The 27,344-nt window shown below is 33.2% G+C and overlaps 1 protein-coding gene across 1 annotated transcript in view; it reads right to left on the bottom strand.

Annotated features, from left to right (window-relative positions):
• The window catches only part of LOC131848775 (SET domain-containing protein SmydA-8-like), a 43,666-nt gene extending 16,530 nt beyond the window's left edge, over nucleotides 1–27,136 (bottom strand). The window contains exons 1-3 of the mRNA XM_059198707.1: nucleotides 26,899–27,136; nucleotides 20,543–20,735; nucleotides 13,239–13,282 (exon numbers count right to left, since the gene is read on the bottom strand). Of these exons, the coding sequence (XP_059054690.1) occupies nucleotides 13,239–13,282; nucleotides 20,543–20,609 (111 nt within the window). The 5' untranslated portion in view covers nucleotides 20,610–20,735; nucleotides 26,899–27,136. The remainder of the gene's footprint in view (nucleotides 1–13,238; nucleotides 13,283–20,542; nucleotides 20,736–26,898) is intronic.
• Nucleotides 27,137–27,344: the final 208 nt, after the last annotated feature.

Here is a 27,344-nt window from a genome sequence, read left to right as displayed (position 1 = left end):
ATAACGAAGAGAATATACCGCTACCCTCATGAACGTCACGATCACTCTGTCAAGAGTGTATGAATAAAGAAGAGAACACAGAAAATACCCAAACTAAAAAACGTAATCATACTCAAGAATAATGAAATGTTCATTCATCGTGCGAGAAATCAAACACACGACCATCGAAAGTAAAACAGTATTATATAACCACTAGACTACTGGGAGCGACGATGAAACATAAACTTAATAACTTATGTCGAACGTCATTGCACAATTAAAAAAGTGTACTTGTGTGTGATTAATAAAGAATTATATAACAGAAAATTTATCTATCTATCTACCATAATAAAACATCTAAGTTACATAAACGATAGATGAGTATAAATAGCAAAATATTATTACGTTTATGTAGATAAAGAGTTACGCTTTGAACCTCATAAAAACGTGTTCAAACGATCACCGATTGATTTAGAAGTTTTATATGTAACAAGCGAAATGTTTATGTGATTTTTAATAGGTATACGTCTAGCGTTTCCTTAGGAAATTTAAATTATGCTAGTCGTAAATGTCTGGAGAAATATCGGTGCTCAACATCTTTCGCTTGGAAGCCGCTCAGTTTTGTGTTAACTGGTTTATTTGTAACTACATGAAAGAACGTTTTTCCCAAGCTAAAGAGGAAACGTCACTACACATACTATGCGGTTGTGGCCCAGTCATGTATAAACGAAATATATATCTACTTTGGAAAGTAAACACTCTATCCTGACGAGATAAAAACCATCACTCCTAAGAATATCCTTCAATTCTTGTCCCTGACGGGTCCAGGTTTTTTATTGAAAAAGGGCGAGCACACTAGATTTATGTAGGTCGCAGTGTTACAGGTCTAAAGCACCTGATAATGGCCCAAAATTATCAATAAAAAAGTAGAGTATTATTCAATAATTGTGGTGATATGATCACAAATATTCACCACAGCAAGTCTTTGTTCAAAGTCTGCGTGCCTACCAATATTGTCATTTATTTTCGTAATTTATAAAACATGTTCCGCTTTAAAGAGGTATATACTGAAGAAAGTGAAGGGTATATCTGTAAAATTACAGAGTACCGAGGCCCTCTCCGATCAATAATCCAATTCCCATCCCGAAACGGGGATAAAACGACCTGAGCCGTATTTGAAAGCCCCATTAGTGCCCTAAAGTAGTATCCGTCAGCAGGAGTTGGCCTTTAGCCCCTCCATAAGTCCTTCCGAGAGTTTGGAGTATCATCTGTACTCGTTAAATGAAGCTGTAAAGACCAGCTGCAGCCAACATCATTAGAATAGTTAAAAAAAACGATAAAGTACCGAGATATGATTCCTTAGTCCTTAGGATTACATATTTGAGGGATATCAATGGCACACAAAGTATTTTGTCTATGTGTCAGTACTTTTCAAAAGATAGAAAAAGAAAAAAGAACAACAATAAAGTGTTTAAGCTTTTACTCAAGGGCAAATCCATTATATTCTTCAGTTTTCAATATTCATCTAGCATTGACTGCAATTGATAGAAAAAAAGAATTTCTTGATGTAATTGAAAAAATAATGAATAAAATATGATTTATTTAATTAAGTAGATAAATTTGTAATGATTATAATATATTATTGTAGGTTATAACAGATTTATTTACTGTTAATGATAACTTTTTCTTTAACCTTCGAAGAAATTACTGAATTTCTTACCAATAAATTACTGAAGGTCGAAAGAAAAAATTTATGTATTCTGAATATTTCATAATCACGGCCAGCACCTATACCTATTAGGGTTGACAAACTTAAAACATTTAGTCTTGTACGAAACAATTAAAATTTTTATAAAATCTCGTACATTAGCGCAATTTGATTCTCTTAAACTGATTACTAATACTTAATGCACAAATACAAAAATAAAAGTGCATATGGCGGACTTAACACCATAAGGCATTTTCTCCCAGTCAACCGTAGGGCAAACAGAGATTAGTCATACTGGTGAACTGGTGCTGCTTGTAGGGACTGGTCTGCTCTAATCACTATCACTGATTTCCTCTTATTAATTGTTTAACCATTTAATTGAATTAGTGCTAATTGGTAGTTTATATTCACACATTTAAACTTAAAAATGTAAAGATAAAATTATTTAAAAGAGCAACTCGCAAGTTTCTTGCTTGTTCTTCTTGTGATGAGACAGTTTTCCGAATGAGCGGTAGATTAAAAAAAATGTGATGACTATTCAAAAGTGCATCAATGTAAGTTTATTTGAATAAATGATTTTCTATTCTATTAGTGGGCGATTATAAACTGGCGAAATAAGTTCCTTTTATGATTTTCGTAAGTAAAAATCTCATACAAATTTGTACAAAGATGAAAAAGTCCAATACCAAAACTCTGGTACTTGTACGAGCGATTGGCATCCCTGCCGACTGATCTCTAACGATTTTTTCTGTTTACCGCTCACGGAGTCTCGATGACTGATGCCTGTCATCACACACTAGCCAGTTAACGGCTTCCATTTGACAATGTTCCGCTTGTTCTTCACCTATTCATACATCATACAAGCCTATTGTAATGCTGTGTTGGCATTGAAAGATACGATGTCAAACAGTGCACTGATTGGCAGCCGAGTTTCTGGAAAATTCCGTAATATTAAACAAGTGAGCAGTCAGCACCAGTTTTCTATAAACATTAAAAAAATAATCAATCCAATCATTCCTTCGTTGTAAGTTGATTTAAACGATGTTGTCAATATGTTAGCGAATCACTTCAGATCGGCCGTGCATATGTTTATTTCTAGTTTGTTATATGGTAGACTAGATCTAGACCCGGCTTCGCATGCGTGCATTACAATTCTTTTCATTTCTCAAGTTTTCTATACTGTAATATGCATATAATTAGTAAGTTCCTGATTACCCATGAGCCCAGTTTACCCGTGATCATGGTGATTGAAACACTGCCGAAATATCGGGAACTCAGCAAATAAATATAAAACGTGGTAAGATCCCGTGATTTTTACTAATTATACGTATAAATAATGACCGCGTCAAGTTTAAAACAGTATGTAATATGCATATATAAATAATTTAATAGCATGCATATATTATTAAAAATAGATTTTTAAAAATAAATTTTAATAAATACTCAGAAAACTGTGCCGTGATGTGTGTGCACTCCAAAAGCGGGGTAATGCAAGGTGTCAGCCTACTAGTATCACCAGAATTTATGTTTATTTTATGTTTCAGTGTGTAGTTATGTTTGATGTTTATTTATATATGGTAGTATGTCGTAAATGTTTACTCTGTGTTATCCGCCTAGATTTATGTATGTATGTGTATTATTATTATTATTTTATTATATTTATTATATATGAAGGTATCCGCTGAAAGCCAGCGTCGTGGCACCGCGTCACGACATATGCTGAGCGGAGACCTATTTGGTACTGTAATTATTAATATAAAAATGTAAATTAAATTTTAAAAATTATTTTCAGTGTACCAAATAAACAATTTTCTTTCTTTCTTGTATCATAAATTTATATGTATATTGAACTGTGAATTATATAAACTTGCTCGTCTGTAATGTTGTTCATGATTTAATTTTAATGAGTTATGGAGGCTTCCTAAAAACCAACGCACAGAAAGTGTAACAGCAGAGGCAGCACCTATTGACAACTTTGTATGTTTCATTTTCTTTTTTTGCGTATACTCGGTTCTCTGTTAATTTTGACAATAAACATATTTATCTATTCATCTTATAAACCTTCTTGAATCATTCTATCTATTGCTGAAGACTGCATTAAATCCGTTGGATGTTTTAGAAGATTTAAGCGTTCAGACAGCATTGGTACCTTTTTTTTTACACTGTAAAATTATGTAGAGTAAGTTCTTTTCAGTATTAGACCAGTGTTTCCCAAACCGTTTACATCCAAGGGATTTACGATCCAATCCAATTTTAATTCAGTTGTCAGCACCACATAGAGTGATTCAAGAGTAAGGTTATAGATAGGATATTTCTTTTGCAATAGCATATGCTGGTGGTCATTCTATTCTCCTAAGTTTGAATTTAAAAATTAATCTGTATTATTGTAAACCTATATAATATTAATTTGAAAAGAATACGAGCTGAGTTTCTTATCAGTTCTTCTCATCTCGAAATCATTCCGAACGGACGGTAGATTTGACATATCATAAGAGTCTGTAATAGACCTACATGAATAAAGATAGTTTGAATTTGAATTTGATAGGCCTCATTACTAAGAGAGTCGTACAGAAATCTTCATATGTAGACTTGTGTACAAATTACCAATGTAATTTCAAGATATATATGTAGATCTTTTATTTGCGCACAACATATTACGTCAATCATGGAAAGACGAGTTAATTGAGAGGATGTATAAATAGGTACATTAACATATCAATATTGGCCGCGGTCTCTGTGTCCCGCACGTGTCCTACAAGACGGCGACGTGACGGCTCCAACACAAGATGCAACACTGGACTCATTAATAAGAATAGAATGAGAAATAATTTATTCATTCAGTAATAGAAACAGAAATAATCTTTATTCAAAACTTAATATAAACAAAAAAATATGAGTATTCGGTTATATTCTTTTCATTCTATCACTCATAAAATAGAATAAGAAATAATTTATTCATTCAGTAATAGAAATATAAATAATCTTTATTCAAAACTTAATATAAACAAAAAAATATGCATCAAAAAATAGAATAAGAAATAATTTATACATTCAGTAATAGAAATATAAATAATCTTTATTCAAATAAACTTAGTATAGGCACACCTTTATAGTTCTATTTTATTAATTCTACCACCCACTCGGACCGTAGATTTATCATGAGAAGAATGAGCAAGAAACTTAAATCTTTATTCAAATTAACTTAATATAAGCACTTTGGAATTGGCATATTTTTTTATTCTGCATTTGGAACGCAGACTTATCACAAGAAGAATGAGCAAGAAACATAAGTGTTGCTCTTTTAAATAAATTATTTTAAGTAAATACATATTAACAAGGTGGCATTTATAAAAGGCAGTAATAACTTTTATTTTAATAAAGCAAATTATTTTTTAATTAATATTTACTTAATAAATAATAAGCTTTATTACTTATTTATTATTTACTAGCCGTTCTCGCGACTTCGTCCGCGTGGAATTTAACTTTATTTTTCTAATATAAAAGTAGCCTAAATTACTCCTTATTACATCAAGTACCTGCCAAAAAAGTCACGTCTAAATCGGTCCAGCCATTTCAGAGATTAGCCGGAACAAACAGACCGACAGACAGACAGACAAAAATTGTAAAAAATGTTATTTTGGTGTATGTGACGTATTTATATTCATATGTATGTAGTAAAAAACAGTTATTTCAATATTACAAACAGACACTCCAATTTTATTTACATGTATAAATTAGCTATATCAGTACATCATTATAGAGAGCTGATTTAGTTATGAGAATTTAAGTAAGTAGAATCGAGAATAAGAAAGTAAGTTCAAAAAATCTTTCAATGTTTATAAGATACTTTATTTACATTATCTCATTAACTCTAAGTGGAGTAGATTATGTATATAATATAAACCTAGTTTAATTATTATAATAATTTTTAGAGCATAGTGCAGACTTGGTAACCTATGATACAGGGGGCAAGGTTATTGTTAGTAACGTGGACTCTTGACCCCATTACTACCAATGTACCATGTCAGGTTAACCTCCACGCGGTTCCCCTGGAAATCATCGTGATAAATTTCTGCTAAATATGTCACGATGGGCTAACTGACCTGACCTCATGCTCATCTTATCATCCTTCACTGGTGCCCCGCCAGCGTAAACCGTTAGCGCAGGAGGGTGCACCATACCATTATCATCCATAAAAAAAATCCTATGACACAGGTTCTTCGGATACCTATACCACCAGTTCCCCACAAACTATTTTAACATTAAATTTACATATTAAAATGGCCCTATTATATAACACATGAGAAGCCTTGCCAAGCCGCTATAAAGTATAAAAGAACTTCGCTTCCCGTTGTCTGTCTGTACCTATGTATGTTTTGATCTTAAAAAACTACACGAATTTTGATACGTTTTTTTTAATAGACAAAATAGATAGAGTAACTCAAGAGGAAAGTTTAAGCTACGTAACTGTTTATTCTTGTTTCCTGTTGATCCATATTAGTTATTTATATATATGTAATGAAACGTATTATATTTTATATTCACTTGGTTATTTATTTATGTTACAGTCTATATTATATTATTCTCTTTTTTAATCAACCATTGTTCTCTGGTCGTATCTCTCCATCGACATAAATCACAGATTATATATCTCTCTATTACACAGATACAGATTACATAATTTTAACAGATAACAAAACATCCATAAACAGTAACATCCCACTACTGAGCATGTATCTTTAATCGCGCGGTAACCTATAGTCCAAGCGGGCGAAGCCGCGGGCGGAAAGCTTCTATAACTATACATATATATATATATTATTATATATATATATATATATATATATATATATATATATAAACTCACAAATCTTTGAGAATCTGGCATATATAAAATCGGCTTTATTTGTATTTAAGCTATGCAGATTTTAAAAATATCTCCAAATTGGTTCACCCTTCAGAGTTGGCAAAGTATTATATATTGTGTAACAGAGAAAAAAAATGCCACTCGAACCTTCTAAAAATATAACTTCAACATTTACATTTTTATCCATACACGCCAGTCAATGGTCCTTCGAGCCGGATAAAAAATTTAAACAAAAACCCGTTTGATCATGTTAGAGAGTTTAGAATGTACATTGAAAAAATATACAACGCGTATATAATATTTACAATTCCTGTTATTAGACGCAGATTTATTTTTATAGTTAACTTGTAATACGTAGTTAACCTGTTGTTCTTGTATCAAACTGTATAATTATTTCTAAGATCTTGTTTACTGTACGGTTATTTGAACTATTGCTTCCATGAAAATGTTAACAAAATAATCAAATGGCTGGAATTAGATATGATGGATAAATTATTAGGGAATTATTACATTATCAATATTAATTATCTGATCGACGCGGCTTCGCTCACGCAGTCATAACTTTATAAAAGCTGTGCCCACGGTTTCACGCGTGTTCAATTTCAATCAAAAATATAGCCTATCTGTTATTCTGATGCATAAGCTATATTATTGTAAAGTTTTATAAAAATCTGTTCAGTAGTTTTTGCCTGAAAGAGTAACAAACATCCATAATTACAAACTTTCGCATTTATATGCACCGCCTGCTCTATTTTTTGTAAATACTCTCTTTCTAAAGGTTGTCTAGAAGAGACTGCATTAGCGCTAAGACCGCCTTATGTACTTAGTTTATGTTTTTTTATGTTTTAAATTTGTTAATGTACTTTCAATGTTGGTGCAATACAGAAGGTTATAAAAAAAGTGTTGTTTTCTACTATATACATATATATGAGGCTCTTATTTAGTTATTTATTTATTTATTTACGTCACACTAAGTGAGCCTTACAGTCTCCCAATATGCCCACTTAGGAAGATTGTATACAAATAAACACAATTATAAACACTAATTACTAATACATACACACTAATTACACAAGGAAACAAGAGAAAAATAATACCTAATCTTAATTTTACATACTACATAAATAATATATTGCCATCCTACAAAACTCCAGCAAATTACAAGTAAATATGTCTAGTTCTGGAAAGCGACTAACTACATCGTTCACTAGACTCAATACCAGAGAAATAGGACCCTGTTTGACCAGCTCTGTTCTTCTCCATGGAACATCGAACAAGTTTCGTCTTCGTCCTTGTATGTAATTAATAATAATAATAATCTCAGGACAATTCATACAGCGCCATCTAGACCCAACAAGCTAGCTAAAGCTTGTGTCAAGGGTACTAGATACATATACATAGATATTTTTTTTGTAAATATATACATATTATACATAGAAAACAGCCAGACCGATACAAACAATCATACTCATGAATACAAATGTTTGTGTCGTGCGAGGAATCGAACCCGCGACCACCGGTCGTAAAGCAGTGTGCCAGGCCGCTAGACCACCGAGGTCGTCTTCGTCGTCGTAATTATTGGGCGCTCTTATGGGCACTGATGTTAATACCGCTTGGTTACATTTTTCACCTCTCATGACTTTGTCTATATATTCCATTAATGCAATCTTCCGTCTTACTTCGAGTGTGTCATATCCGGTGGGATATGACACACTCGAAGTAAGACGGATAATATAAGTGGTGGTGGTAAGCATGATATATAAGCGGTGGTGGTAATGGTGATTACCACCACCACTTATATATGATGCTATAATAAATCCAACTGTACAATATAAGTAGGTACTTACTAAACCTTGTTTTATCTTCGTTTCGTGAGTAATCTGTTCCATTGAAATTTATTCAGACAGTTTGTAAACTAACGCTTTTATAGATACTTACTGTATACATCTTCATACGCTGTTTGTATCTTGTCTATAAATAAGTTCGCGAAGATATGATTTGATCTGATCGATTTTCTGGGAAGCATAAGATGAAGCTATAACAACAAATATTTTACTTATATATAAATTCTTCGAAATCAAAAGTTGAATCATTATGCAGAGCAAGAATAAAATCTAGAGAGGGCAGCATGGATAATATCAGTGATATATGTGATGAGTTCGATATTTGTAGTATTTTTTAAAATTAATCTCTAAGTTAGCGTTTAAGAAATAGTTAATAATATCATAGATAATAGATATATAATATCACATAATAATATACAAGAATATTTGGTACATAAATAAATTATATTGTATACCTAAATTTGCATACCTACTAGATCAAAAATGGTGTTGTAAGTATTTCTATTATAAGATCTAATTTGTGCTACAAATTTTACAAGAGTATTTAATGTTTTATTATGGTAAAGTAACAGTTATATTCATAGATACGTCATAGAATATGGAATAATTTTAGACTTATTATATTTTCAATTAATATTAATCTCACTAAATTTTAATGAATTCGAAAAGTTTTCGGCAAACTATTTGCGTTCAAAATCAATTTGGTTTCGGATTGTAATGAATATTGACAATGGTTTCTCAAATAAATGAGTGAGCAATTTATTAATTGATATATTTTATTTAATGCTCCCTCTAAAACTTTTTATTGCTCTCTGAACACCACATGAACCAAACCAACATCGACCGGGATTGATGAGCTTATTAGCAATGTAATAATACACAGATCTAAAGATGATATTTAGAGAATTGGGAATATTTATAGCAGCAAAACGATTTTATGTATAATTTTTACATTTATGTTGCATTTTTTATATATATTTGAATTTTATATTTTGACGTTCTGTTTTTATATACCGTTTGTTTCTTATGCCATATTGTAACGATATTTTACCTCACCTAGGAACGTGTTATTTTTAACTATACATATTCCTTCCTTCCGTAAATAAAATTGGAGATTCACGATAACATAACGATGGGTTATCTATACATATAAATAAAATTGGAGCGTCTATTTGTAATATTGAAATAACCGTTTTTTACTACATGCATATGAATATAGATACAGTACAGACATCAACATAACATTTTGACACTTTTTGTCTGTCTGTCGGTCTATTCCGGCTAATCTCTGAAATAGCTGGACCAGAGACAGCGACAGCGACTTTGTTTTATACTATGTAATGATACTGAACAGTCAGATAAATGTGTTACTATTTCCATAGTATACTTACGACCTTCGTATATCCTGTAGACCTAATTTTTCTTCTCGAAATGCGTTTCTATTTCAGAGGACTCTATCCTGCTGCATACCCTAAAATTTCACTGGCATTTAACTGAAACAAATTACAAAGCGAGCTGGTTGGCGCAGACGAGTTTATACAAAGTCTTGGTAACTACAATGTACATTAGCGGGTGCATTGCCAAAACTGTTTGCCAACTGGAAATAGATGAACTTGCCATCTCAAAATCTCAAGGGCTAATTGGATGAATTTATGTAGTCGTCTGCGGTATATTTAGAGTCATTATACCTAATGACTGGATTCAGCTGGGATTCTGGGTGTATTATTTTCAACGTCGTTATAATACGCTACAAATTAAAGTGTTAGCTGATGGTGACAGTGATGGTCAAAGATTATTAGCGTCTCGTACAGATCCGGTTTAGCAAAGATTGCAAAGAACAGACAGGAATAATGCTCTGTTTGTGTTACGATCGCTTGTTAGATTATCTCCTTAAGAATATAATGGTATGTTTGTGTTACGTTCGCTTATTAGATTATCTCCTTAAGAATATAACGGTATGTTTGTGTTATGTTTGCTTATTAGATTATTTTCTTTTAATTTATCCTTTACCTTTTAACATGTTAAAGACCGCATGCCCACCGATGGGTCCCTTACCGAGTGATCACCCGTGGGCACTTTAATTGCAATAAATTATAATGGATCGGTGGACTGTATGAGTATCTGAATTTTACTTTATTTTTCTAAAATAAAAGCAGCCTAAGTTACTCATTATTACATCAGCTACCTGCCAATAAAAGTCCCGTCAAAATCGGTCCAGCCATTTCAGAGATTAGCCAGACAGGAACAAACAGACAGACCGACAGACAGACAAAAATTGTAAAAAATGTTATTTTGGTGTTAGTACCGTATTTATATTCATATGCATGTAGTAAAAAACGGTTACTTCAATATTACAAAGAGACACTCCAATTTTATTTATATATATAGATGACACTTTGTACCAATGAAAAACTCAATTCTAATAACGAAAAACTGTTCAACCAGTAGGTAAGGAAATCAACTTTGTGAAAAGGACTCATAAAAATTTACGCAAGTGGTGAAACATACACGCTAAAAGTACATTCGAATTGAGTGAGTACCTATCTGCTATGAAGACGAATGAAAAACAAAAAACGTTGGCGTGACTGGTTACAGTAACTATGTTGTTTTATTCGATAATAAAAATATCTATAAATATACATTGTATATGAAGTAATATGAGTGTACGCGCAAGTAATATCGGTTCATAAACGGTGCACCGTTTATTTTGTATCTGTGCCAGTTTGGATACACTGCATCCGTTTGTTTTGATAAAAATCAATAATAAATGTATAAAGATATTTTATCTTTATACATGTGGATTTATTACAGACTCTTATGATATCATTAAAATCAAATCTACCGTCAGTTCGGAGTGGTTTCGAATTAAGAACTCAAATCAAATATATATATACAAAACATTTATTCATGTACGACATTATAGCTGTTGTGACGTCATTTTTTTTTGTATTAATACGAGCTGAGTTTCTTCTCAGTTCTCATCTCGAAATCATTCCGAACTGACGGTAGATTTGACATATCATAAGAGTCTGTAAATTTAAGTACTAATATCGCTCTTAAAAATAGGATCTGGATATATAAGGGTGAATGTTTAGGATAGTATGTATTTTTAATGCACATAATAAAAAAAATTGACAAATAATTAAAAAAAAATATTTTGGTATGAGCCACCCTTAACTCTTGGCGTCTAAAATTACTTTCTCAGACCTACTGAATATACATATAAAATTTCGTTAAAATCGGCCAAGCCGTTTCGGAGGAGTGTTACGATATATTAGATTTACTATTATTTTACTGCAGCCAAAGTGCTTTTGTTTTTGTACGAGTAGGCACCTTGTAGTGTGACAATTAAACAGTGAGTGCATCTCATTTTAATCATGTGGAACAGAATAAAACTATAATAGACAAACAGTACGCGTACGTTACTATAGGTGGTCGAAATTGAACTTTATTCCCATCTCTATGGCATCACTCTTTCCTTCGACAGGGCATCAATCAGCCGCTGCTGAGTGCCAGTGTTTGGTGCCAAATACCAACAGTACCAGTAGTATTTGGCATAGTTCACTTGGCAAGGGGCAAATTACATGTATTAGTCTTTTTGTGGCCGATAGTTGGACAGTGTACCTTATTTATCTACTAATTGGAGTTATATACTGTATGTCATATACTGTATATGACGCTAGTATATAATAAGTAATAAGAAGACACTATGTTAACACTCATAGTACTTATTAACAACGCATACAGCTATGACGCGCTCGTGATCCTACTGCGGCTGCGCGCCGTGCAATATTCTGCATCTGTGGCGCATTACGTTTGCGCGCGAAAAACTAACTAATAACAAAATGGCTTCTTCTGCAGACGTCTAGATTAACTGTTGTACTCCTGATTTCTAATAATTTTATACTGTTCTACATAACTTTAAATGTCTGCAATTTACTTTTATTTTAATATACTACTTTTAGACAAAACAGAAAATTTATATGCAGGTTATATAAATTCATATGTATCATACGGTCATTGAGCTCCCTAAAATATGGTCGAACGCAGTGATGGCTGGCTCATCCGTCATACTCGTGAACGAGTGCTGCTTGTAGGGACTGGTCTGCTCTTATCACTACGACTGATTTAATCTTATTGTATATTTATATTTGACCCTAATAAATTAGTGCTGGTTGGTAGTTTGTATTCACACGTTTCGACTTGTAAGTGTGAACTTACAAGGATTATTTAAAACAGCAACACACAAGTTTCTTGCTCGTTCTTCTTGTGATGACATAGCTTTCCGAATGAGCGGTAAATAAAAAAAATTGTTTTGACTATTCAAAAGAGCTTAAATTAACTTTATTTGAATAAATTATTTTCTATTCTACGATAACATACAACAATACTAGTTATTTTAATATATACGTAACATACATAGAGAATATCGAGACCAATACAAACAAACATACTCATGAATACAAATGTTTGTACCGTGCGAGGAGTCGAATCCGCGACCATCGGAAGTAAAGCGGTATGCTAATCTGGAAATCCAGTTCCGCAAAATAACACCTAATTCGATAAACGGCCCCGCTGGTTGAGCCCTTTAGCACACCGCTTCACTCCCGATGGTCGGGGGTTCGGTTCTTCGCACGGTTCAAACTTTTATATTCATGAATATGATTGTTTGTATCGTTCTGGTATATTACGTATCTTATATTTATAAAAAATATATATCTATGTATTTATATCAGTAGACTAGAACCCATAAAACTAGCTCTGCTTAGGTTGGGACTAGATGGCGTTGTGTTAATTGTCCTTAAATATTATTATTAATACTTATTGTTACTGAACAAACCTTTTTCTTGTGTGATTTCTTGTTCATAGCGCGTGTGCAGCCGCCTGTAACAAACAAATAAATAAATAACCCTGGACAATTAACACAGCGCCATCTAGATCCACGGTAAGCGAAGCCTCTGTTATGGGTACTAGACAACTGATATAAATAGTCATATATATTTTTTTAAAATATATACATATTATACATAGAAAACACCCAGACCGATACAAACAATCATACTCATGAAAACAAATGTCTGCACCGTGCGAGGAATCGAACCCGCGACCATCGTAAAGCGGTATACTAAACCGCTAGACCACCGAGGCCGTCAAGACAAAACACAAGATGGGTTGTGCGTCGGCATCCACGTCAACAGCGGCGATGGTACATCTCAGTATAATAAGTACCAGCTGTCCGACTCTAATCTCACATGTTCCGACCATTTGTATGGTATAACGTGACTACTTCAATTGTATGGTGAGAAACGGGAATCAATGCTTGCCAGATGTTGCGGGTAAATGATACGATGTTCTGTCGTCGAGACGATGTATATTACAGATGATAATAGACTGACAATATGTACATAGAAATAATGATCTTATATACTAAATAAAAATAGGAAAATGTAAGGTGGGGCGACACAGTTTAGACACAGCAGTGTTTAGTAAACAATATTGAATTTATCTTATTAGACATTAAATGCAATTATTATTTTGATGTATCTAGGTAACTGTGTCCCATACCAGATTATGTAGCATTGTTGCAATTAAAAATTAATGATTCAAAATCGAACGGTTGGTTATTTTTTTGTTCCATTTTATTATATTTAAGAAATAGTTCTTTTTTTTTATGTAGTTGACGAAAAATATAACATGTGTTTCTTTGTATTCTTTTTTTATTGTTTTCGTTTTTCACGACATAGTAAGCTTATTAAGTTCGCGAACATAGTTATATATATATAATAGTATAATATTAGTGCTAAATACACTATAGGCTTTAAAAATAATATACTATAGGGTGGTCTTTATACCATTGCGACACTACGAAAATAAACAAAAATATTTATTTTCTTAAAATTGCAGATCGTCGACGTTTCGAGAGTTTTTATCGAACGAACATTGTTCCTAACCGAAAGCTTAGAGCTCTGAAATTAATTTGACGTGTTATACCTGTTTATTTTTAAAAGTTCTGCCTTTTGTTACAGATTAAGCTCCCGAATTCTAAGCTTGTATAGTTCACGAATAAACTAGGTAAAACGAGCACTCCCAAAGATGAACTACGCGAAATAGTTTGCTGAATTTCGCTCTTTATTTCGTTTGATAAAACGCAAAAATTCTTTTTAAAAAACAAGGACACATATTTGTGGGGAAATTACTTATAGATTTAATGGTTAACCAGTCTACTGCTTTTCTAAGCTCATGTACTTGCGTAGTTCACGAATAAACTAGCACAAAAGAGTACCCAAAGACGAACTATTTAGCAGAAATTTCGCTCCTTAGTTCGTTTGATAAAATGCAAAAATTCTTGCTAAATAACAAAAACAAATATTTGCGGGGAAATGTACTAGTTTTAGAGGTTGACCAGTCTACTGAATGTCTGACTTCGTAGCGAACGAACTGGTTTGAATGAGAGCTACGAACTAAATCGAGTCCAGTTATGAACTATTATTCATCTGACTCGGAGAGAATGAAGTAGTTAGAATCAGAGCTGCGAACTAAATTAAGTCCAGTCCCGAACTATTATTCATCTGACTCGGAGAGAATGAAGTAGTTAGAATCAGAGCTGCGAACTAAATTAAGTCCAGTCCCGAACTATTATTCATCTGACTCGGAGAGAATGAAGTAGTTAGAATCAGAGCTATGAACTAAATCAAGTCCAGTCCCGAACTATTATTCATCTGACTCGGAGAGAATCAGAGCTGCGAACTAAATCAAGTCTGAACTATTATTCATCTGACTCGGAGAGAATGAAGTAGTTAGAATCAGAGCTGCGAACTAAATCAAGTCCAGTCCCGAACTATTATTCATCTGACTCGGAGAGAATGAAGTAGTTAGAATCAGAGCTACGAACTAAATCAAGTCCAGTCCCGAACTATTATTCATCTGACTCGGAGAGAATGAAGTAGTTAGAATCAGAGCTGCGAACTAAATTAAGTCCAGTCCCGAACTATTATTCATCTGACTCGGAGAGAATGAAGTAGTTAGAATCAGAGCTGCGAACTAAATCAGTCCCGAACTATTATTCATCTGACTCGGAGAGAATGAAGTAGTTAGAATCAGAGCTGCGAACTAAATCAAGTCCAGTCCCGAACTATAGTGCGCAAGCCTACCGGATTCCTATTCCTCGCGGCATTTAATTGTATGTGACTGGTGCTTGACGAATAAAAATGGGAGCACCACTCGTAAATCACTATTACGTGTTGTTGTTTCAGCTGAAGATGTCGACACCGTATTAATATGGGACCAGCTGTATTACATTAACTGGATATCTTTATATATAAAAATTACGTGTCACGTTGTTTGTCCCCAGTGAACTTCTAAACTAGTAAGCCGATTGTAAATTTGATTTGCATATTGTATGCAATTTGATCCAACTTGAAAGATAGGATAGGTTACATCGCAATTTATAGTCGCAATATTATTTTATTCAAGAACCTTAGCCACAGCACGCGTGGTTCTGCTAGTATAGATATGTTTTCAGATCGCGGCCCCATATTCTTTGACACGGGGAAGAGAATTGTTAGTAATGTTGACTAATGGCCCCATTGTACCATGTGAGGTTAGCCTCCATGTGGTTCCCCTGGAAATCATCGTGGTAAATTGCCATTTGCCAAGATGGCCTAACTGACCTGACTTTATGCTCATTCATCATCCTACACTGGTGTCCCGTCAGTGTAAACTGCTAACGCAGTCGGATGCATCATTCCATTATCACCGTGTATGAAAAGATCTTTGACATACCGGACTGTTTGAAATTTCAATTGCATAAAAAGCATTTTCTTTAATACAGAAACAAATTCACGTAGACCAATTAGCGGCAAAGCAACTCTCTCAAACTTTGATAGCAAACTGTCGTATAATATGTTTGTCGCGTGCCTATTATGTTTCTCGGAAATTCATTGTATCTGGCACAGAACATCAGAAGCTGGCTTTACGAGCGCGCTGTACATTCACAAGAAAGATGTTATGAGTACATTACGACACTTACGTCCTTCCACTAGTTTATACCAGATTTCATTTGGATCATAGATAAAATTTGGACCGTCAAAGTTTTGGACAGTCGTGTCCAAAACCACTAGATCTATTTTTATTAGTACGATAGTAACAATCAAGCATACGGCCCTTCTGATGATAAACTGTTACCGTAGCCTATGAACGCCTGAAATATCAGAGGTATTACGTGTGAAGGCGAAGAAGAACTCCCAAGAATTTTGGTGAGTAAGAATCTCTCATATCCCATTAACACCCTTGGGCGGGTGGTGGAATTTATGAAGATTTTTCCTCATTAAAAAAGGAGTGTTACGTATTGGTGATTGGTGATACTTAAAAAACCTTAATACACCCTTCTTAAAAACTCCACGTAGTCTCTATAGAAAACCTCGGTAATTCATTCCGCAATCTAAACGTACGCGGGAAGCTCCTCTGAAACTGCACTTTTTATAGATTCTAACTCAAAAACTATTTATTAGATACTGCAGTTGAAAAGAACTGGAGAGATTTTTTCTGTGTTATTATTTCTTTAATCAATCTCAATCTTTAGGCAATGGAAAATATCGTCGTTAATTCCTGGTGCATTTATTACATTTGGCTAACTTTTTCTTCTTGCTTCCATCTTTCACTACACAATTCCAAATTTAAATAACTTATAAAATCATCACCTATAAACATAACTACCAATACGGGCTTTACAGTATGACACCGGGTTAACAGCACTAAACTAACCATCGACTGTTCCTCCCGAGTACTTAGGTGCTATACCTCTTCTGTCCTGTAAATAAAATATAAAAATTTCCATCTAACTATAACCCTATTAGCCATCCACATTCCGCGGCTAGCGTCCATTAAACATATTCTAAAGTGTTTCACAATATTTATGGCGTTAAAGGCATTTTAACGTCAATTAAGAAATCTCTGACAGCGTTCGTATAAATTTATTTTCATACTTTTAAGAAATTAGAACAATACTTGTGGGTATAACGCATAGCTTTGATGTAAGATTGTTTTAAGATAGACTAGCTGTCGCGTGGAATTTCTTTTATAATAAAATAAATAAAATAGGTTAAAAAATGTAGCCCAAGTTACTCTTTACAACGTTACCTATTTGTGAAGGACAGTACCGTCGAAAATTGGTCAGATCGATTTAGTAAGAAGAAAAATACAGACAGACAAATAATTATTACATTATACTTTTGATGTAAGTACCGTACTTTCATATGCATTTAGTGAAAAGCTGTTAATTTGAAATTACAAGCAGAGGCTTCAATTTAATTTATTTGGATATTATATATCTAAATATATATAACTCAAAGGTGACTGATTGACATAGTGATCTATCAACGCACAGCTCAAACCACTGGACGGATCGGGCTGAAATTTGTCATGCAGGCAGATGTTATGATATGACGTAGGCATACGCTAAGAAAGGATTTTGATTAATTCTACCCCCAATGGGATAAAATAGGAGATGAAAGTTTGACAATTTTAAACCGATCGAGCTGAGACTGCATGCATAAAGCTATGACGTAGGCATCCCCTAAGAAAGGATTTTGATAAATTCCACCCCTAAGGGGATAAAATAATGCGAGCAAAGCCGCGGGCAAAAGCTAGTAGATATATAAAACAATGTTTGAAGGGTCAACTAATAATATATAGATATAGTATATAGATATAACTTATAGATAAGCGTTTTACGTTGCACGTAGCGCATCGTAGTATCCTCAGGCATGACCAGAGACAACAGTAATGAGGTACGATTTCATTACTGTTGGTTATGCCTGAGGTGGTTCCAGAAAGTAGTGCTGACGGTATGTACATATATTGTCATTAGTGATTTTAAAATAACACAAAAATAAAGTAAATGAAGAAAGTCAGGGAAAACAGTTCATTTTGTCACAAATAATCCTGATCCTAAATGGACAGCCACGGTGGTCTAATCGTTAAGCACCCCGCTTTACTTCCGATGATCGCGGGTTCACTTCCTAGCACGGTAAACATTTGTATTTATGAGTATGATTGTTATATGTATTTACAAAAAAATGTATCTGTAATTTAGTATCCATAACACAAGCTCTGTTTGGAAATAGATGGCGCTCAATTAACCCAGTCCACAAATTCATCAGGTATTAAATACAATAATTTACGTAGAGGTCAACCTGGCATGGTACTTTGCTAACAATGGGGTCACTAGTTCCAATTACCACAGATAACATACTATTACTAACAATCCCAATCCCCTAATATGTACTATACATATACATATACAAATGTATATGTATGTAATGAACATATAGTACATTATAATTTCGGATTTACCTAAATTACCGAATAGTTATTGAAAATATTGTCTAGATGAGAAATTAATGACCATGAATAAAATATAATAGCGATACTAAATATATTAACGTTTCATATGTGAGCATTATAGATATATTAGGCTTAACATGACACAGGTAGCATATAAAATATAATACATATTATAAACAGTTGCGATCTATCTTTCAGTTGCGGCGAAAATTATGGGTGAAATATGCGTTTAACGTCTAATAGACACCGTACATCTTAATATTTTTTTAATGTATTTTTAATTTGGTCATATAATTTACTAGCTACTCAGCCTGGCTTTGCCCGGGTGTACATATATTAGATATGTAGGCTACCAACCTCCTTGCATTAACTAGCCATATAACACAAACACATTTAATAAAAAGTATATGTATTGTCAAAATGTCAAATTGATTAGCTTGCAAATTACTGATCTAATGAAATGAAATGAAATGAAATGTATTTATTTGCATGAAATATGCTATAAATATTAAAAGAATGTCAGTATTAATAAAATTGTTCACATATTTCGCCATTGTTTTGACATGCAAAAATTTTAGTAATATACAAATTATACAATAAAATTAATGAATTTACGTTGAACTAAATGAGTTGTTAAATTAATTATTATTTGTTATTTTTAATTCTGATATTATATACACCGTCATATATTCAATCTTTTATTAATATCACTCTTTCTGTATATCAACACGCCAACCTAACCACAGATATATAAATCTTCCTCTTCAATTACTCTATCTATAAAAAAAAACCGCTTCAAAATCCGTTTCGTAGTTTTAAAGATATAAGCATATATAGGGACGAGCAGACAGCGACAGCGACTTTGTTTTATACTATGTAATGATATTGTAATAGGACGAAGTATATTTTCACTTTATTATAGAAAAAATAATGTAATAAAATTTCGATTTTGGAATATTTGAAAAGCAGTGATATGTCAATGTATTTAAGCTTTTTTTTATTGAAGTATAAAACAAATAATTATATATATTGTTCTAAATAAATATACATTAGCAAGTAGGAGGCATGCGATAATTAACATAGAAACCGCTCATTCATTCTTTGTGCAATCAGACAGTATTATCATTCATTAAATGTCAATAAATAAAATAATTGAAATATTAATCAAAAGAATAAAAGCTTTTCCTATCAGCCATCTTTGTAACTGTTTTTTAACATATTTATCGGTTCACAAGAAATTCATATAAAGTATCTAAGAATTTTTTTTCACGTCCTCGACTTACGTCGAGAAACTTACTTTTGATAATAAAGTACGTATATCCTTTGTTATAAATGCATTTTTTTTTTATTTTGAGCGCGTGTAGATCCTAACCCTTGTGTTTTACATGAAAAAATATATCTCGACTTACGTCCTTTCGATTTACATCGTGTATTTTGAGAACCAGACATGCCGTAAGAAGGGGAAGGGGGGAAGGGGATTTTTCCATATTCCGAACCTCCTTAGTCTAAGCAGGTTGTATCACACTGGAGCAAAGGACGCTCGGCCACTGGCCACATATAAAAACATATGGCCACTTAAATTTCAAAAAAAGAATAATAAAACAATTGAAAATAAGAACTGGAACAAAAAGGACACTCCGTATTTTTATCTATATAAAACAAGATTATTAAGCAATTATTTAACACAATATAATTGTTTTTGATGAAAATATACACTGTAGAGTGCGTGGCCACTAAACAGTACTACACATCGGGACGTTCCTGAGCAAAGGTGAGTAAGTTTGGTGTTACATTGCTTACTTTGGGGTGTTCGGAGTGTGGAAGACGTTCTTCCAGGTCGAAATCGTAGGTTTACTTCCTTTTCCATTACGGTTTACGCTGGCGGGGCACCAGTGGAGGATGATAAGATGAGCATGACGTCAGTCAGCCCATCGTGACAAATCAGCAGGAAGTTGTCATAATGGTTTCCAGGGGGAACCGCGTGGAGGTCAACCTGACATAATAATAGTATTATTGTAAATATGTACAACATTAAAACATTAAAAAAAAAATACGAGCTGAGTTTCTTGTCAGTTCTTCTCATCTCGAAATCATTCCGAACTGACGGTAGATTTGACATATCATAAGAGTCTGTAATAGACCTACATGAATAAAGATATTTTGAATTTTGAACTTGAATTTATCTATCTAATTCGCGAAATTATGTTTCACAGTCTGGTTGTGTGTACAGTGAGTACTTACTCCATGTTACCAGTTGCAAGCCATCAAAAACGTTTTCTTATGCTCCTAAAAATAATAAACGCCAACGAATATTTGCGGAAACGTCTCGGCTGTGTGATATTTATTTATTTGGAAATATTGCACGCGGTTTTAAATAATGTGTCAGGTTTTTTTTTTAATTTTTCAACGAGACAAGGTTGTGCTGTGAAATTACGTGAAAATATAGGAGTATAATGTATAGTATCAATGTATGTTCAGTGAGACATTGAGCTAGAATTTATAATTAATCTTTTTAATATTATAAACACGAAAGTTTGTGAGTATGGATGTTAGTTTATTAGGCAAACCATAGCCAAGTTAGACCTTATGTTCAGTGAGACATTGAGCTAGAATTTATAATTAATCTTTTTAATATTATAAACACGAAAGTTTGTGATATTATCCTAAAAAAAAAAAAGTTATAAGATTGTTGCTAGAAATGATATTTTATATTATATATAAATACATTTCAGGACAGACCATTTTTTTCTATTCAATATCACATATCGTCCCGAATATCAATTTACAAGCTTATTACTGTTATTTATTGCACCATATAAAGAAAATTAGATCTCATCTCTTTTGTCGTATTTATTCTATTTGTCAACAATCATGGCATATATCATAATATTAAACTCGGCTATCATTTCACATTTATGTTTTTGATGGGATATAATTTGCTTTTTTATAAATTTTACGACTAACTTCTATGAGAAACTCCTCTTTAGTAGTTTCATGTAAACCACAGATACATAATATTGCATAATGTAAACACAGTGTATCAATCGAAGACATAAAATGTACAGAAAGGAGTACCGCTGCTGTCGACGGTTAGTTCAAACTGATTTATTACACAGATCCAACCTCGTAACTAATTTCAATAAATGTTCGAAGGTAAAATAGAGATGTAAATACAATAAAAACTGACGAAATCAATTCAATCAATGCTTATATTTGTAGTGGAGCGGAATGTGCGATGTTTTCATAAATTATAGTGACAAGTCCCATCAATCCACAACGGTAAATACACGGTGTGTGGAATCTGTGGATTGCGAACAAATTATGTAAACAAGAGTGTATTTTCTTTATATATGATACTAGCTGTCCCGGCAAACGTTGTTTTGACTTAAAATAAAAAAAAAAATTAGGGGTGGACTACCCCTAACATTTAGTGGGATGAAAAATAGATGTTGGCCGATTCTCAGACCTACTCAATACGCTCACAAAATTTCATGAGAATCGGTCAAGCCGTTTCGGAGGAGTATGGGAACGAAAACTGTGACACGAGAATTTTATATATAAGATATAAAGTATTCATTACATATCAGGACTAGAGTTGACAGATTTTTTTTCAGCCTATAAGCGGCAAACACTTAAATAGGCAAAAAAATAAGGGAATTTAGTTTTTTACCCGGGACATTATCAAAGGACAAATTGTGTAGCGTAGATCGATCGATTTAATAATAAAAAACGGAGCACGATTCGAATACGGGACAGAGTCAGTCCCGCCGCGCCGAGACATTTTAAACTATGTCTAAAATACGGGACGTCCAGGGAAATACGGGACGTCTGGCAACGCTAATGATAACCAATGATTTATTTGACAACGATCGAATTGTGAGTCAAATTCTTCGCACGGTAGAAACATTTATATTTATGAGTATGATTGTTTGTATTGGTCTGGATGGTCAAAAAATGTATATTCATATCAGTTGTCTAGACTTCATAACACAAGCTTTGCTTAGATTGGGACTTGGTGACGCTGATAAGTTAATAGTGAATTGTCCTAGGTTAATATTATTATTTTTGTGTCTGCGACAAAATCTATCTCAGTGAAAACAACAATTCACGCAGCGCCAGATGCCGCTCTCATGGCTAGATAGTCCCAATCTAAATACAGCTTACGACTATTGTATACTGGACAATTGCATAATATACATAGAAAGCACTCAGACCAATCGTAAAAGTCATACTCACAAATTCAATTCAAAATCACAGAAGACCGAAGAGCTGGCAGCTACCTCGGACAAAGAATTAGTCTAGCTATTCAAAGAGGGAACGCTGCCAGTATCTTCGGAACTTTGCCTAAAGGGACGCCTTTTAATAATATATTTTAGTTATTATATTATATTTTTTAAGCTTTTTAATTGTACAACATAATACAATACATAACATAACACATAACTTAATTGTACAACTAAGAACCTATCATAGTTGTACAATTATGTTATATTATTATATAACATATTATATATTTATAGTTATATTATTATATATATAGTTATATTATATAGTAAATCAAATTCATGTAGGACATTTTAGCCGCTTGCGAACGTCAAATATTTTATATGTATATTTTCCCTACTGTTGGTTACTTCTGTCTCTTGGCTGACTTAGCTGTCTACTTTGAGTTTAAATTCTGTACTAGAATACGTATTTAAAGTACTAGCAGGCTAATAGTAGATTTGGCTGGGCAGGGAAAGAAACACGAGCGGATATTGATGTACGTCGGCAAAAGGGCCTTATAAACCTACGCCCAAGTTACCAGTCCCGGGAACTGATCGGAGTTTCCCTCTCTGCCACACGATGGACCCGGCAACAGCACGGTGTATCCTTGAAATGCTAGAAGATCGTGGTTAGCATCTAAATTGTGAAAGATAAGATGTTAATGACTAGACCACTCAAACCACCACAAATATGTATACTAGAATTTGCAGACACATTAATATGTGATTGTCTGGCGTGTTGCACTTATTTTAGTGCGGAAAAGTGTTATTTTCAGCTTCAACAAATCTGTTTTATAACAACATATCAGTAGTGGTACAATAGTGAAAGTTAACATTGAAATATGATATAAAAAGGATCCTGTAAATACATTTTGATTCTTAATTATTGAATTTATACAAAGAAAGAAAGAAGTGCGTTTATTCGATACACATAAGCAATAATAAAAAAGAAAAAAAAGATTATCAAACACAATTCTTCACACGAATAGGTCACAAGTATATACAGTGACTAGGTGCCACAACGCTCGTATTCCACGGCTATGTTAATTTGAAGTGTTACAATGACAGATTTCATTCTTTAGTTGTCTAATATCCATACGGTTACGGCAACGACGTGTGACTCGCGTGTTCCCCTTAAGCTTAAGGGAAAAATTTACAAGACCATGATCCGGCCTGCTGTCTTGTATGGATCAGAGTGCTGGCCCGTAAAGGCGACGGATGAAAGACGACTGCATGCAACTGAAATGCGAATGTTGAGGTGGATGTGTAGTGTGAGAAGAATGGATAAGATAAAGAATGAATACATTAGAGGAAGTATGAAAGTGACACCGGTGTCAGAGAGATTAAAGAGTAATTGTCTATCATGATATGGACATGTAACGAGGATAATATTTTAAGAAAGGTGTTACATAAGAATGTGGATGTTTATAAGGGCAGAGGAAGCCCGAAAAAGAGATGGATGGACTGCGTGAAAGATGATATGGTAAGAAAGGAAGTAAATAACGCGATGACTGCGAACAGGGATGAATGGAAGAGAAAAACATATTACGCCGACCACAAATAAATGGGATAAGGAAGAAGCAGATGATGAGTTGTCTAATATCCATAGCACAAACTTAGACTTAGATTAGGGCGCTGTGTTAATTGTCATGAATTTATTTATATCCTTGCCTTTATCCAATTTGATATTAAGTACTTATAATATATTTTAAATATATATAGGACTCAACAACTCAACCTGCTACTTCACCACATTTTATTCCGCAATTTATTCTGAGCGTGATTTATGTGTGTTTGTTTAAATCCATTTGTCTTGTTAACTGTATAAATGTCATTTACATCGTTAAATAAGATCTGATACAAACTACACATGTGCTAGTGCTCCGCCCTTCACAGAGAACATAGCACAAAATGAAGTGTTCACGCAAGTAGACGCATAAATCAAATATGCCAGTGGATGCAGCAACCTCTCTTGGCAGATACAACGATAGTGCAGTTCAATATTGTCCGGAGTACAGACTGCAACAGTACAGACTATAATATGCTATCACGGCAGTTATCCCATATGGGGTAATCAGAGACAGTATATATAGAGAATATGTATGGTCTAGCGGTCTAGCACACTGCTTTACGTCCGATGGTCGCGGGTTCGATTCCTCGCACGGCACAAACGATTTATATTCATGAGTACGATTGTTTGTACCGGTCTGGGTGTTTTCTATGCATAATATGTATGTATTTATGAAAAAAAAATCTATGTATATGTATCAGTTATCTAGTACCCATAACATAAGCTTTAGCTAGCGTAACTTGGGTCTAGATGGCGCTGTGTGAATTATCCTGAGATTATTATTATTATTATCGTCTCTCTCTCTCTCAGCTTTTGCTGGTTTTTTTCACACTTACGAGCCGTTATTATTATTAATACACAAAATACATTAAATACATAAAAATCATTACACACACTAGCTGGTATCTTTTATATACTCTTTTGGTTATTGTTAAAGTCTGCGGTCAAATTGACAATAGGTGAATATTGTTTGTGTTTAATATTATTTGTCTATACTCTTTGACAACAGAACCTTATAATATGCTATCACGGCAGTTATCCCATATAGGGTAATCAGAGACATTGTTAACTGTGAACACATTTGGAAATATGTCTATTGTTCTGTGCGTGTTTGAAATTCAAAAATCATTTATGCATGTACGACATTTTAGTCGCTTATTAACGTAAAATTTTTTTTTTGCTCGTCCAGTTCAGTGACACTGGCAAGAAACTCAATTGAATTTCTTTTTATTTAAAAAAAAATGAGAATATTTAGGTACATTGTTTATTTATAATAGAGGTCTATGTCTAAGTCAAAAATATAAATTCAACACAAAGTCTATGGTGTTGAATCACCAATTTTAGGAACTACGGCATCCGTTTTTATTCTTATTACTGTTATAGGTCTTTAGTACGTACTTCGAGGGTTTTTTTGCCAATGGTACTTCTAATACTATTTGCCTTGGACAAATTTCTGAAAGCTGTTTTACGGCCTATTGCGTCAGTGTACAGACCTACTGTATTCTTATTCTATTTATATATACTGTGGGATATAATATTATTTAATAATTTTTTTGTTTTATTTTAATATAAGTTTAAAACACAATTATGGTTTTTAACAAATATTTAGAAGACATTTAAGATAGGGTTGATATTGTAAAAGGTACAGGATAAAGTTTACAAATTTCCCATTCTCTGATTATTTTGTACATCTACGTACAAGCATATACTTATGTTTTTATCAGTAAGGCGAGTCACACAGATTTTTAATATTTTAGTTCCAAATTCTAACTTTTTTTTAAAATATACAGTTTGAAAGAGATCCTAGTTATAAAGATGTACGTAGATATTAGTAAATTTCAGAGGGCATGTACTCTATAAATCTATGGTCATCGTATTAAAACTACAAATGTATGTACCATACACATACTATGTAATATTATGTTATCCGTCACACACATGTGTGCTATATAACTATTCAACGCAGAAAATGTTTGTCTATTACGAATATACATTCGTTTAAATTATTGAAAAATTTACAACGAAGCCTTTGAATTTATTTTTAATTAAATATATTTAAGCAGATTACCTTCAATCTGTTTAAACAAATATCACATTGATTGATAGGTACCATAAATGAAATCTGGATTGTAACTACTTGCAAGACATTGTTACGACTTAATACAATTAATAAAGTTTTTTAAGAGCGTACCTACTCATGCTACAATAGCGTCAATTGTGTATTAAATTCATAGACCAAAGTAGAATAACTTCTACAATTTGAATTTATAAGAGTATGTAAGTGTAATAGTCCTCTTGGAGAATATAAAATGATTACAAACCTTTTAAACGTAACAAGTAAAATACCACTTTCTAATTGATTTGCACTTTAATATTTGAAAACATTTATTACTATTAAATGGCACTATATTATTATTCCTTTTGTCACTTTAAAAACTTTCGTCCTGAAATTAAACAATTGGCGGGAAATTCTCAAGATGGTGGCGCGCGACCGTTTTCTGGCGCACAACGGTTAACTATGGCGCACTGAGACTGCGACTTGACACAATAAAATTAAGCATTTACACTATAACCGGCTGAAATGGCGTAGGTTTATTTCGAAATACGAGTAACCGTACCAGATTACATACGATTTGCTAAATAATTTCTTGGAGTTAATTTGGCAACAGTACCCCTGTGCCAAATCGTTTTATTCATGTATTTCCAGAGCTTATAATTTGCTATTTGTATAATTATGATAACGTACTAAGTACCTGTAAAGCCAATT

The sequence above is a fragment of the Achroia grisella genome, unplaced genomic scaffold (assembly GCF_030625045.1).
Source record: "Achroia grisella isolate CSIRO2021 unplaced genomic scaffold, CSIRO_AGI_Agris_v1 utg592, whole genome shotgun sequence".
Lineage (NCBI taxonomy): Eukaryota > Metazoa > Arthropoda > Insecta > Lepidoptera > Pyralidae > Achroia > Achroia grisella.
Note: the sequence above shows the minus strand (reverse complement) of the source record. Positions and strands in the feature narration are given on the sequence as shown.